This window comes from Acromyrmex echinatior, chromosome 18, assembly GCF_024713525.1.
Source record: "Acromyrmex echinatior isolate Ae372 chromosome 18, ASM2471352v2, whole genome shotgun sequence".
Taxonomy (NCBI): domain Eukaryota; kingdom Metazoa; phylum Arthropoda; class Insecta; order Hymenoptera; family Formicidae; genus Acromyrmex; species Acromyrmex echinatior.
Genome location: NC_141869.1, coordinates 5809773 through 5825415, shown reverse-complemented (window position 1 = coordinate 5825415; position 15643 = coordinate 5809773). Strand labels below are relative to the sequence as shown.

At 30.5% G+C, this 15643-nt stretch overlaps 2 protein-coding genes across 8 annotated transcripts in view; one reads left to right on the top strand and one right to left on the bottom strand.

The window, feature by feature from the left end:
- Window positions 1-15643, bottom strand: part of LOC105144839 (uncharacterized) — a 162858-nt gene that overhangs the window by 10646 nt on the left and 136569 nt on the right. For 4 of the 6 annotated variants that reach the window (XM_087415397.1, XM_011054040.2, XM_087415396.1 and 1 more), the window contains exons 2-5: window positions 13879-14067; window positions 13490-13602; window positions 12313-12471; window positions 12107-12190 (exon numbers count right to left, since the gene is read on the bottom strand). In XM_087415397.1, coding sequence (XP_087271523.1) covers window positions 12107-12190; window positions 12313-12471; window positions 13490-13602; window positions 13879-14067 — 545 coding nt within the window. Of the gene's footprint in view, window positions 1-435; window positions 632-3772; window positions 4663-12106; window positions 12191-12312; window positions 12472-13489; window positions 13603-13878; window positions 14068-15643 lie in introns of those variants that run through there. The other 2 variants (XM_011054037.2, XM_011054038.2) reach the window with 2 other exon arrangements.
- Window positions 1-15643, top strand: part of LOC105144930 (queuosine 5'-phosphate N-glycosylase/hydrolase-like) — a 62282-nt gene that overhangs the window by 27449 nt on the left and 19190 nt on the right. Inside the window, exon 8 of one of the 2 annotated variants that reach the window (XM_087415420.1) lies at window positions 13894-14843. The exons of the other annotated variant lie outside the window; for it this stretch is intronic. The gene's annotated coding sequence lies outside the window, so the exon portion shown is untranslated. Of the gene's footprint in view, window positions 1-13893; window positions 14844-15643 lie in introns of those variants that run through there. 2 annotated transcript variants of the gene reach the window in all.

Sequence of the window (15643 nt, the reverse complement as noted above, 5' to 3'; positions counted from 1 at the left end):
GTGCGATTGCTTAGAGATAAGAAGATAAGAAATCGGAACTATTTGCGGCGGAAAGATAATAGTACACTAATATGACGCATTTTCATTGCAAAATTGATAAAACAATATGTTACGATAGCAAAGATTGACTAAATATGTACATATATAATGTGAATAATTATTTTTGGTGTTGAATAATTCAATGGAGTTAGTTGTTACTTTTTTACATTCATGAAAAATTATAATTGATTTCATTTAATTTTATTTCGATTATTTTTAATATTTTTAATTTTATATATATATTTTTAAACCTATATTCATAAAACATAAGACAGGATAGAATTAAAATTTGGTTAAAACATATATGATAAAAATTATAGAAACTTGTAGAATTTAGTAGAATATACCGAGTATATTTTAAAAAAATAAACATTGAAATTTAGTACAGATATTTACCATTTTTCCTTGAAATCAGAATGTAGACGAAATAAGCAACGATGAGGCCACCGATCAACGTCAACATCTCTTCAGCCGACTGCAGTTGTATTAACTGCACCTTTCACATTGTATTATCAGCTAATGCGGTTTCTCTGTCCCTCCTATTCTTTTCTAAACCTTTTTGTCCGCGGCAATTTCTCGCTGAATTTTAGAACTGAGTCAGACACATTTAGTACGTAGGCATATATATATGTTTATCAACGAAGTTGACGTTTATGTTAGGCATCAGTTCGCGAGTATATCTTTGATAAGAATAACTAGACTCATCTTACTGAGTCACTCGCAATTTATAGAATTATTTCGAAGAATGTAAATTGCTTTGCCTTAATCTCTTGAAAAATATGACGATGTTCCCTCTGAGGACTAATGAAAATAGAAGTCCAAATACTAAAGGAATATTCCACCCATTCCATGCGATATCACAGAGAAACATTTATCATTTATTATCTCTGTAATTGAGATACGTATTTTTTTTTTATTTCTATGGCTAGTTTAAAAAATACTATCATATTTCGAAGGTCGTAAAATATCTTCCGCGTTTATCTATACTATAATAATTAATTCTGTATCTCAGTGACGCGTATTATTCATTGTATCGAAGACATCGGAGCAAAATTACTGTCGAAAGGTTAATCGTGATTTAATTTTGTTTTTACGTAGCACGACTTTCATGAATATTGTTATACGCGCGTAATGACGTCAGTTTTTTTCCGTTTTTTTTCCATTAGTGCAATTTTTAAGTTCTCATTTGCATAGCAAATGTTGAAGTAATAAAACGTGATGTCAACATTTGTAGAACTTTAAGATACTTTTCTAGTATGTTTCTTTTTGTAAAGCTGACGCGGTTAAAATATGACAATCATCATGATCGAGTATATTACGTTTTCCGATGTTCCCAACGTGCATGATTTTATTTCATATATCAAGAAGACGCATCTAACACGAAAGTATTATGTAATAACTTTATTCCACTTTTTTTTTTAGATTACTCAGTTTATTTTACTGCCAATATCAATCAGATACTTGTATTTTTATGTGATATTTGAAATAAAACACGTGAGTTTTACTCAATAAAAGAATATTGCAATTACTTAGAAAGTAGATATTTATCTACTGCGCATTTATCGCATGTCTAGTTAACTATTAATCTTAGATTTCTCGATGAAGAGGTAAAAAATTTTACATGAAATAGAATGCGAATTGTTTTTACTTCCAGCATTACATATTTCAGGGATTTCGGCTCTTGAAATAAATGCTCTAAGTGATTGAAAAAATAATAAGCATCTATAAAATATTTTGCAATACAGGCGTGCATAGAACACGAATCGATTGGGTGGAACATCGTCGCATCTTTCAAAAATGTCACGAGTGGAATATAAATTGGCTATTTCATTTTGACATTTTTACATAGTTTGTATAAAGATTATTTTGACGGACTACATTAAATACGCTTGGTCGAAGGTTGCCACGATTTCTCGGCTTAAAGGTATCTCGTTTGTTCAGTTGTGTCATGCAGTTGATAAAAGACGCGTGACGATAACGAGAGAACTCAATAAGACTCCTCTTTTTTGCTTTATTAGCTACATATTCTGTTTTCATAGAAGACTTGTTCTAGAATGCCAATAAATGGTTTATCTATCTTTTTTCTTTACACGCAAGAATTCTTTTTTTCTATATGATAGCATTTATTATTATTAGAAACTAGATTTCGTTATGTATAAAGAACAAAAGAAAAATATTTGACTTGTAAAAGTGTATTAATTAAATGAGTCAATGACATATTAAATAGAAAAGTCTTTTAGAAAAACGTAGTCTGTAATTGCAAACAAAAATTGCTGAGAGAAGAATTCCTTTGATAGTGTTCTTTTCGACAATAAAAGAATTGAAAATGCTGATGACAAATGATTAAAAGAAAATATATATATAATAACCGAAATAAAAAAACAATGATTCGTGCCGATTTATCGCTCAATTAGTAATGTGTTTTGCACGAATCCTTGAAATAATAAATAGAATTTGTATTTCCCAAATACTATGGATTCTATATTAAAAGACAGAAATCGAAAAAATAATTTTATCACTCGAGCAATCAGACTTTTTAAAGTAGATATTAAAAATATATTTGCTTTAATTATTATATACAAGACTCGATTGCCCAAAAAAAATAATCGGGAGTGAAAACGGCTTGTATAAATAGAGTAATTTGTATACTCTTATTTTAACTTGATTTCGATGTACAGAATTTTTTTGCACTTGTGATGCAAAAACCAAGTCATTTATAAGCATAATTGCGTGCGAGATCAGAAGTGTCGGTCCAGACTCCAAGGCCTTTAAATCGATTTCTCGAATATGAGAAGATTTAAGCCGTCTCACTTCTTCGGCCGATATCACCTCTTATCGCGTCACCGTAATTAGCATCGGCCTTGATATTTTAGTATAACGAGAAAGCTCGTCGCACGAGCGTGTTTTTCGATTGATCACAAATTACTAAAGAGATCAATAAATCAATTTTATCTGCCTTGTTTTTTTGCATAATGCGATACAATTATCTGATCGCTAAGTATTAAGACATCGTGCGATTTTCATTTTTCTATTGTTATTTATTTTCTGTTTTTTTATTTTCATTTTGAATAAATAAGTGATGACACGAATATGAAGTAACAGGAATCCATTCTGTAAAATTATATGTTTAATGAGACCTTTAAGGATAAATTTGTAAATATTTTTAAATAAAATTAAACTAATTAAAACTATATACACATAAATATTTTAATTAGATTAGATTTTCGAATGAATCAGAAAATTGTTGTTTGATACTTCAAAACTTTTCAAATCTTATTACTTCTGCAATCGACTGATAAGAATTATAAAAACTTATACACATTGAAATTTTAACTTGACACTATTAAATATGTAGGTTTGTTTCTTTCTCTCTGTTTTCTCTATTTTCTCTGTCTCTCTTTTTCTACGAAGAAGTTACAAGGAATGGAAAGGATGCCAAAGTGCTTTCCCTCTTCCCCCAGATTAGAAATTCAATTTCACAATGTAGACTCCTGTCAATCTCTGTCAATTCACTTATTTCCTAGGGCTCGTGCCAACGCTTTCGTCAATCCGTCACCAATATTTATATCGATCCGTGAGCAAAGCCGAACGACCGTATAATCATCCGAGGTTAAAGATCTCCTGTCATGCGTCCGTTAAACACGTCTTGTCATTCCTTTCTCACGTTGTTTCATGCGTTCCTCACGTTTCGCGTATTCTTATTTTTTTCTATCGTCACGTTTACTCGGTCTACCTCTTATTTCGTCCTTTAATCGCGCGCCGCGCGGAATTTCACACGCGAGCACTCGCTCGCTCGCTCGCTCGTTCACGACTGAGACACGCACGTCTCACCGTCGCCGTCGCCGTCGCCGTCGTCGTCGTCGCTCGTCCTCGTCCACCTGTGCACGATGTGTACGACCTATGGCTTCCTCATAGTGGGGAGTCTGGTTGCTTTTGCGAGAGAATGCGCATCTATCACGATAATCGTACGCCGCCGGATTGGATCCCGCTTTGTGAGACCACGGCGGCCCGCATTCTGCGCGCGCGGCGCGCGCGTTTAACGCTTAATCGCGGTCGCTTAAGCCTCGAAATTAGGCCTGTGGTAATTTGTAATCCTTCCGCGGTTCAAATCTAATTCGACACGTTGTTATTATCCCCGGAATACTGCAGAAGGAGAGTGAAGAAAACATTTGTCCGAGGAATATTATGGCTTTTATTTTTTTTTTAACAATAGAAACAAGATTCAGACAGAATCAAATTTTTTCTAATGCGCGCGATTATATTTAACATTTTAACTGCTACATAGATTTTTGTAATCGATCCTCTGACACCACATTATTATTTTTTATATACTATAATTTTAATAAACTTTTTACATTAAAATATATTTCCAATAAAATTTTTTTAAGATAAGAATATTCGACAAAGTTACCATATATCTCTATATAATGTTGTGTAAAATCAATGCAAAGTATGCCAATTACTGATAGGTAGATAATTTATTAAATTAACATAAATTAATATGTCTAGTTGGACATGTTAATTTACAAATCAGTGTCAATAAATTGAAAAAAAAGGAACTCATTTTCTTGTTAAATATTTAATAAAATATCATATAAAAAGCGGATGAAGAAACACTTTACTTGTTTCTTTGTCTGCCTTTTAATTTAATTTTTAAATTAGCAGTATTTGAATAGTATTTTACATATTAAGAATTTATGTATAAAAATCATTAATGAATTCTTTTTTTTAAAAATGCTTTTTTTAATATGCTTGTTATATGTCATTCTGAAAAATGTAGAATTTTAATACCTATTTTATTTAAGATGTTGATCATTCACATTTTAATTTCCTCAAAGGAGCTTTAAAGATGAAAGTGTGCAATTATTACTAACGATATATCGCACGAGCTTAAGTTTGCGAAGCCACACGACTTACCCTGAGAATTGGAGCGACGTGTTAAAGAGATATCGCCATTCGTTCGCGTTCGTCACCGTTATGTACCTTTTCTAACGCACGTTATCGCGTACATACGCAGTTCAGTCATACGAACGGTGTCTTTTTCAACTTTCTTTTAGGTGGAATCAGAAGACTGCGTGACAAAATGCAAAAGTCGCTCAAGTTACGCGAGATTGATATTACGTTCAATCTCGTATCACTTCAACTCCGTGGAGCAAGTTAGAGTCGCTACAAGTTTTGTTACGACAGTCGAAAAAAATTAGCGAATTTTAATTCCATAAATTCCATGTCGCCGATACGATTAGTCGTAACTTGTATAAATGTCACTTCGATTTGCGGAAGAAACGAACTCGTTTCCTTTATTCGCGAACGCTCGCCTGGGTACTTTTACTTTGTCCACCTGAACTTTCCTGCCGATTTATCTATCGAATTTACTTCAGTGCTCCAGATGCAACGAATAAAATTATAATAAAATCGTGTTATAAAATACAGTAATATATAATATATACCACCTGCACATATAATAACTGATTGGAAATTCCTGTTTTAATAAAAAGATATACGATAAAGTTTTTAGGTAATTACTATTGTAAAAATACGAGGAATTTTTTATAAAATTGCTAAAACATTTTATGACAATCGTGAATAATAAGGGATGTGTAAACAATTTTATCAGCGTGCTATATATAATTCTTCAAATTATTAAAACATTTTTGTGAATAAGTAGTGTGTAATCAACTTTATTAGTATGCTATTTATATGTTCTTCAAACAAGTTAGATGAGTCAGTACGTTAACTTATGACGATTATCATTCGAAGAATATTATAATTATTCGTCCTCTCCTTCATGGCTTCCTTCGACTAGCGAATCGGCTAATCAAAAATCTATCCTTCGAATAAGAAATTATAATGATTCATACGTCAAAGAAAAACGTTACATTGCAAAATTTACTGTGATTCGTTTGCATTTTAATTTGCACACTATCATTTATTATGCAATCAATGATCAAATCTTTTTTATTACAAGTTATTTTAAAAAATTAACAGGATATCTTTCTTGTTTTATAATTTATTAAATTCGGATCTAGCATGATATTTATTCCTTTTCGGAACAAGTACTTATTCCTTTTTTAATTATTTGCATATTTTTTATCAATCTTAAAACTTTCCTCGGATTAAACATTTTCAGTTTCAATTATAATTACAAGTATAATACACTTTTTTTAGATGTTATATCCAATATCACTTACTGATATTTCATTTTGTAATAGTACAGTCATGTGTTTTATGTTATAGTACAAACATTTAGGATGAATAAAGTGCGACATATATGTGTTGTGCGTGTGTGTATCTATATAAAATTATAAATCAACTTACAAATAAAAACTATATTTTTATGGCATTAATAAATATCAAGATATTTCTTATCAATGTAATCTTGCAGCAAAAAAGTTTTTTGTAAGAGCATTTAGATTATGCCTAACTTAAAAATTCAATTTCGTTGCCTTCAGAGAATTTTGTTTGGATTTAAAATATATAATGTCATTACTATATAAATATACTACTTGCGACACAAATTTCTTTATCTTCAAATATTATCTTGAAATACGGTAAAAAAAATTTTTCTTTGAAAGTCTATTTAGGCATATGTATTTAGAATGACTATTTAGGCATCTTGTAAGTCATAAATAGATTTTGATTAGTGATTGCTTTCGCGACCAACAGATTACTGGTAATGACACGTTAGTATAAAGAAAGGAAGAGTCAAACAACTCAAAAAGTAGATTTGAAAGTTGCTGATTGCCTTTTAACAACAAATTCTTAATGGCGAAAGTTGAAACGACTTAGGTCATTTAACTTGGAACTTTAAAGGAGATCATCTAAACTTCCTGTCGAAGATTCGAAGACTTAGATAGAAAATATCTATAACATGTTAATTTTTAATAATAATTTAATAATTTTTAACAATAACCAATTGATATTAAATTCTTATAGTATTATATAACAAAATTTATTTTTAAGGAAATAAAGAATTTTTTGTCCAAGTCGAAACTAAAATCAAGATTGAAATTTCAACTTTTATTCAAGAATTTGTTGTTAAATAATGAATAATTCCTTGATCTAATTTTTTAGTCATTCGCAACTCTTCTGTTCTTCAGTTCCATAATAACATAAACATTGCGACTGGTTGTGAGAGCTAATGATCGGAATATATTTACGATTTACGATAAAGTAGACTTTTGAAGAAGTCTTTCTCGCGAAGTCACGTACTATATGAAGCCTTTCAAACCGGAATGAAGGTTCGTGAAAGCAGTGGAACAATGTTTTTAGTAGCTAGTATATAATTAAATATTTATATCTCTATATAAAACTTTTCTGACAAAATTATAAAATTATGTCGGCCAGATATTTATTAAAAAAATTTATTCCGTTATAAAATAAAAAATTGTATGTTTAACCTATTTTTACAAAATTAATTGTATCAAACAATATATTATACATGAAAGAATTATATTTTCTTATTGATATTTATAAAAATATTGCATTAAAATATATATAATATTGCTTGCGAGATTGTGAAGCTTAGATACAGGCTTTAACGAGAACATCACGTCGCAGTACACATGCACAATCTATCGAGTTCTCACTGAACTACGTGCACGTGTATATCGTAGCTCTTAAATTTTTTTAAACTAAGAGATAAAATCTTTTTCTCAACAATGTAAGATATGCAATATCACATCGATTGTTTTTAAATATTGCAAGAAAAAAATATCAAGATATCATGCTAGCAGTTTATAAATATCATGCTAGTAGTAACTGGAAGGAAATATTATTTTCTCAATTACTGTGACATTTGGCTGCATTATGCAAGAAACTTCCGCAAATCGCCAATCTTGTTAAATATAGTCTGATACATTCAAGTGTTACATATTCCTTACTGTCATATGTATGAACAAAATGAATTTGATTGTATACTTTCATTACATTTAAAACACATGTAACATATTGAATTAATAAAATCGGGGAATTTTCAAGTAAAAATTTGTTTAATGGATATAAAAAGATGAGAGAACTTTATATATATTTAGTGAACATTTTTCTATTTGCGTCAAGATTGTCTTCCAATTTTTGGACGCTATCGTCGATAATGAATTCGTAACCCACTTTCATTGCATCGGACAGCTGTTTCCGTTTTCGCATTTTAACAGAATCGTCGTGGGAAGGTAAAATTGCTCGGGTCGACTTAAGTGAGGACACTACGATAATTACGAGCGCCGGTAGTGTCTTTTACGTAATCACGCGCCGTCAAGATGTCGCGAACGTGGGTATAATGATAAAAGTGCCTGGAGAACGACGACCAGTGGAGCGGAGCGGTGCACATTGTCTTCGGTGGGAAGGCATTATCGCAGGCGGCAGTTAATAACCGGTATACGTCACCGTGGCAAGATACACCGGGTGTTCGATCTCAAGATTCCGCGAATTGGCATTTCATTCTTATCGCAGTAACACTTAAGATACCAACACTTAAGAAATATCATATTGATGGTTCCTATTTTTTAATTAATTTTTAATAATTATTAAAATATATATTGTTTTTTATATACTTTTTTAAAATTATTTTTAGATTAATATTATATTTCTTGTATAATAGATGGTCTGAAATTTTTTAACTTTTTAATAATTATGTGAGAAGACGCCTGCATGGAGATCCGGATTCGAATCCTGGCTAGGGTAATATTTTTCGTAATAAATTATTTACAATTTTTAAGATGTTAGCATCAAATCGTTAACAGCTTTCTAAGATACTAATTTGCAGCAATATTAAATTGCTTTTAATTCATGATTTGATTACTCCAGCTTTAGTTTAGGATTGTATTTCAAGAGCAACAAATAATTGGCACACTTGAACTGGAAATTGTATAAATTCATAAGAAATTATTATTACGCACCTTGACCGAATGGGCGTTTTTCACTCAAGTATTAATAATGTTTTTTATATTGATGAAATATTTATTTTTTCATCACTTTTTTTTATTTTCATTACTATTTATTTGTCTAGTCATTTTAATATATCATTTTAATATTGCTATGTCTAATATTAAGGTCTAATAGTTGTTAATTATTGCACTCAGAGAAAAAGATAGTTGTAGCAACAGTTATATATAAGTGAGTGAACTATACAAGTTTTATATAGTTTTATATAGAAGTAATGTATAATATATACATATACGTATAGAATAAACTGTATTTTATAGTTGTTGCAATTATAAAACACTCTTTATTCAACTATGTACGTTGATTCTACATAAAACTTGTATAATTATTTATATAATCGCTATACGTCACTATACTAGTTTTTCCTTAAATGTGGATCAATTTGAAAATCAAATTGATTTTCATTAAATGTAAATCATTCAGTAATTAATCGCGAATTTCAAATTATTTAATTAATCACTTGTTTTGCATTTTTTGTTATTGAAAAATCATGAAGGCATTAAAAGTAAAATTTTGCAGTCTGCAAAAATCAGCCTATATCTACAAACAATAGTGTGCCTCTCTGATTTCTTCAGACAGTACGATAAATTTATTTATATCATTTAAATACAGGGTATCTATAAAGTTTGATCTAGGTCTTATATCTCGGAAATGGCTGTAGATATGAAAAAATGTTTTATACGAAAGTTGTAGGATATTAAAAGAGACATATAATGAAAATGTGGATTTGACTTTAAGTAATCTTTTCAAGGCTAAGTCATGTGACCGATGTTTTCTTAAATGGAACTCCTCATTTTTTTATTGTATATTCTTGTAGTTTATTTCGAGAGCTTTTCAAAATACTATAATAAAGCTTTTTTATAATCAGCACTTTTTGAGTTATAAGGTTTGAACGTTACAATATGATCGACGTTAGTTATCCAAGGTGTCCGATCGACGACTAAAGCATTTTAAATGTTATTCAGGTTCATGACCTGAATAACATTTGTCAAGATCAATTGGAAGTTCACTTTTTACGGTAAAAGTTCATTTGATCAAAATGAAAATAAGAGAGACAACCTCCAATCTTGACAAATGATATCCAGGTCATGAACAAGAGACTTTTTAGTCATCAGACATGTTAGGTAACGCTAACGCCAGTGATATTATAATGTTCAACTTGTAACTCGAAAAGTACTAATTAAAAAAAGCTTTATTGTAGTGTTTTGAAAAGCTCTCGAGATAAGCTATAAGAATATGCAATAAAAAATGGGAAATTCCACTTAAGAAAACATCAATCACATTGACCTAGCCTAGAGATTATTCTAGATCAAGTCCATATTTTCATCGTATATCCTACGATTTTGATACAAAACATTTTTCCATCACAATTTACAATCGTTTCCGAGATATAGAGTCTAGATCAGACTTTATAGACATTTTGTATTTACGATAATGCAGCAATTATTATCTAATTACAAAATCTTGGTGACATTCCAAAAAAAACATCCTACATAAATTTACTCTTTATTTATAAATTTTGTGAGACCCGTCCAAATTATTTTGCAATATGAAACATTGAAATACATAAATAATTTATATTGGCGAGGTCGAAATATAAATATGCATAGAAATGAATTTACATTTACAGGTTTTGCAAGATCTCGATATTATGTGAAATTAAATATATTTTTTTCGTAATAATAATGCAAGAGTGGATTTAAGAAGACTAGTCCGTCTTACGAGTCATAAAATAAAAAGAAATAAGAGAACAAAATCTTAAAGTTGTCAAGTTTTAGCATTAAGATGAATAATTAATAGTATTTTCAACTGCAGAGGGTTTGAGTCTCAACATTGGTCAATTAAATGATGTTCTACGTACTTTGGATTTCACATAAAGTTATTACATTTAACAACTTTGAAAATTTGAAAGAAAGATGAATCTTCAAAATCAACTTTCAACTATTAAAGTTTAAGGTGCCTTCGAAGCAGGGATGTCATTTTGCAAACACGGTATGCTATATCATGTACAAAAGATTGGTTTGCAAGTGCCGGTATGTTATGCAATACAAACTCCAGAGATAGATAAGATCCAGTTCCAACAATGTAAATTAATCTTGCTAAGAATTAAAAAAATATAAAAACAGAAAGTTAAACCGAGATTAAAGTTAATCTTATATTGATGGACCTGTCCTAAGATATAAGCCTATGTCCGTACACTTCGATCAGCTTCGGATGCTGAAAATGAAATAGAAGAACTCTGTCTCTTTTTTGAAGCAATTAGATCTCCAAATTCTTAAGCAATTTTGAATTTTTATTATCGAGTTGACGATGTGACGCAACGTTATTATCTAATCTATTTTTCTTTTATCTATTAATAATATTTTACAAAGTTATATTTTTTTAGAAATTCCTATAATAAATATAAGATTAATATTTGTGTATATAACAATTCACTCAATAAGTACACTTTTTTATTTAAAAAATATCGTATTAAAAATTATTTTTAACACGTTTAATGATATTTAAATATTAACTATTGAAAAAATTGTAGTCTGTAGTTCTAATATTGTTATTTTGTTAAATTTGTTTTCTATTTATGTATACGGAAAGAACAGTTTTACTAAAATATGTAAAATTTTAGCTAGATACAAATCCACAATTGGAAATTTCAATTCGAGCAGTCAGATAATTTTAATTTTAATCCATTTCGTTCGGAATTGTAATTTTCAATTCGTAATCCTTGATTTCTAATGCGTAATGTGACATGAGCCTTAGTGTGTTGTATCGATGTAGCGCATCATAAGCATTTGTGGAATGATATCCCTGCTTCAAAGCTTCGAAAAGTATACTTGTGCAAATAGAAAAAAAAAAAGAAAAATATATTCATAACATATTTTTATGAAAATATATTCGTTACCATTAACTTTATTAGATTAATAATTTTGATTCTTCGAAGATTTGAAGATCAGTATCGAAGAAATATCGAAGGTTTGAATGTCGAAACTTTCGAAGCAAATAACTAGTTCTAGTTTCTGATTTGAGTTCATGGCACTTCCAGATTAATCGATCTAAACTTGCTGCAGTCGAAAACGCTACAAAGGAATATTGATTAAATTGAATAGAATTAAGTTGCAAATACTATACTTACTCGTAAGGGACGCTTTCAAACAGGTAGTCAATCGAATGAGAGCGGCGATCAATGGTGGACGATGTTCCTCTAGAAATCTGTCGTCTGGAATAAAGAATGTTAATTAAAATTTCGATTACAATTTTAGGAGACATGGTAGTGTTTCGGCGTTAATATTATTACGCCGCAGCGATATGTGTTGCAATTACATGCAATAATTCACTTACATTCGAGGTCCTCGTAGAGTCGATCGATTGGCGTATCGTCTATGTTCTCAACGAGACCGTCGACTATCTTCTCGACAAAATTTTGGATTGCGTACACCATGCGTCTCTCTTCCCGATCCTCCTGAATCTGTTCCACGTTTGAAATCGCAGCTGCATTTCCTAGAAAACAAATTTTAAAGCATCCTTTATACTTGAAAAGAAAGATTTTACTGAAATATCTAAAAATTTAGCTAAAAATCTAAAAATAATTTGGTTGAACCATCAAAATAATTATATATCACTCAAATATAACAAACAATACAGCAACAAATTTTGACATTCTAACAATCAACTTGTCTTCCACAATTATTGTGATAGTTCGATAAAATTATTTTCAGATTGTATTATATTTAGCTAAATTTTTAGATGCTTCAGGGCAATCGTTTTTTCCGTGTAAAAATATACTTTGATACTCGAAGCTAAAACTCTCTTCAAATTATATTCCATGCTATTCGTCATTTTCTTATTAAAAATTAAAATCAAGAGAATGAATATCTCAATAAATATTTTAAAGGAATGATCTTACCGATTGTATACCTATACGTATACTTCGATTTGCGATAATGCTAAGTATACAAATTTTCAAGATTGTGATCACGAACCGTCACACAGTTATAGAATCACGTTTCTTCCGCGTTTAATTTGAATGAACTCATTCCTCTGCATTGCGGAACCACTTGAAACTTTGCGTTGTCACCGTCATCGCGTCGTCTCAAATCGTACAACCTGTCCGTCGCGGGACGAAGAAAAGTCGCTTTCTAAATCCTGGACCGTACATCACTCCGTTAGATCGCTCGCGCTCTTCGTCGATCGAGCGCGTTGATACAATTCACGTGGATCACGCAGCGCGCACCGAACAATGAGCATCACCGTGAGAGATTTTTCGAACCGTTCTTACTGTTCAGGTCTCCCTCCGTTACGCGACTTTTCTATAATACCTCGGAACAAGGACGGACGTCCGCCGATCGGGTATAGAATGCTTATGCAAAATCGCGAAGAAAAAGAAAGCATACGCCAGACGTTCCGGAACACTTGTGATATGCCTCCCATTATACCGTTGCCTTGTCGCAAGACTTAGAAATATTTGACTCGATGCAACGCTACAAAAATTTCGCTACGTTATTTCTACACACATTACCTGCAACATAAAGATGCGATTTGGCGGTGCCAAAGACGCTACGCAGTTCCTCCTCCTCATTCGCCATGCCACCGAAATTGTCGAACCAGTTATCATTCCTCTTTAGCCACGATCTGTAAAATTACAATAAGTCATTCCTTTCAAATGCAACTTTTGTTTAAAACAATTTTATTAATAAAAAACTTTTATTGATAACGGAAACATTATTTACGATAATTGACTTGGAAAATTTCTTAATGCTATATGCTAGACTTAACGTTAAGCTTAATGATAGAGACTCTAAAGAGGCCTCGAGAAAAATTATATAGTTCGTTCATCGAACGAATGAAGGATGCAATTCGAAAATAAATAATATGATGAGGAATATGAATACGTATTATTGCAAAAACCTTTGTTGATGGCAGAATATGCAGTGCCAGGCATTGTCGGATGTGTCCCAACGCGAACAGGCCTTCCTACAGGATCGGGCGCCGCAATCGCTGCAGCGCACGCCACGGTCGATAAGAAACGATGCCAAGCAACAGGCGCAACGTCTGTCGAGGACCACTCGTTTCCTTTCTTTCACCTTCGAATTCTTCCTAAATTTTTTCCTTCATAAATCAGGATGCAAATATCGAGGGGGTCGCGCAAATAATGATGATTGGTAATTACTATGTAATTACGCGTATATGTGCGTATATGTGATCGCTGACACACGTTATTAATTGTATTAATTACTAATTTTAGATCTGCGATTAATTTTTCGATATTAATAAATATTATTAAGTATTGTTATGTTAATTGGAGGATCAAAAACATTTGCATATTTATGCGTAAGTTACAGCCAAAATATCTTTCTTATTTATACACTGCAGAAGAATATAGATATCTTTCGAAATGACGATTCGGCAAATCCTGATCAGTTTTTGTGAATCACTGATGAAATGTTTATAAACGCATTTATGCTGATACGAATATATTTCATGCAAGTATTTATAGAAGATATTTAAAATTCACGTTCACATTCAATATAATAAAATAATAATGAAAGAATAAACTTACGTAAAAATGAATAATTCTGTTTTTCCAAATTGAACCAATATTTTTCAAGTTAATTTTATATTTCTATGCTGAAAAGTAAATGTGTAATTCGTAAAGAGCATTTTAAATTAAAATAACTTTTGTTTTATGCATCGAAACTGAAGCATATATATTGAGAGATGTATTTTTGAAATAAATTTGCTTTTTGAAATAAATTGATATTTTCCTTAAATAAAATACAGCAATATTATATTAATATATTGATCAATATATTTTAATATTTCGCTTTATAAAATATATCCCAATTATAAAATAAGATAAAAAAAAAGATAAATTTTTTTTAAGGATTTAATTCAAAACAAGGAATATATAAAATGAACAATACATTTATTTGCATAAATTATTTATAGTATAAATTACAGCCAAAACATTTTCCTTATTTATACGTTGCGGAATAATATATAATGTTTTTCGAAATGACAATAATATAGATATTTTTAGCAATGATCAGTTCTGCAAATCTGCACTTAAATTTATTTACGAACGCTGATACGAACATTTCGTGTGAGTATTTATAAAAAATGATATTTAAATTCACGTTCGTATTCAATATAATAAAATAATAATCAAAGAATAAGCGTATATAAATGTCTGATAAAACTGTCCGAATTTATTATATTACGAAGCCGCAACGATCGACTGAAACCATGTATTCTGGGACACAGTTGTTACATATTTATAACGAAGTAACGGGACCAAATAACTGCACTTACTGTATATTCATGCACTGACTATTAACACAATGCATATTTAATGTACGAAGTTCCGCAAAAACGAATAAGAGACGAAAGTTTTTTTTCGAGACTATAATTGCCTTGCAAAAATTAATAATTTTTAAAATTTTTAAATTTCCCGTTTGACTGGAACGCTTTTAGTTATTTTTTTAATCAAATCGAATATTATTTGGTATTTAAATAATCTGTTATAATATTAGGTGTTGGAATTAATTCGTAGCGTTTTACAAGTGATGGGAAGTACTTTCATTAATGTATTTTTTAATGCTCATGTGAAATAAATAACATTCTTTCATTAAAAAACGCTACGAATTAATTCCAACACCTAATACATAATAAT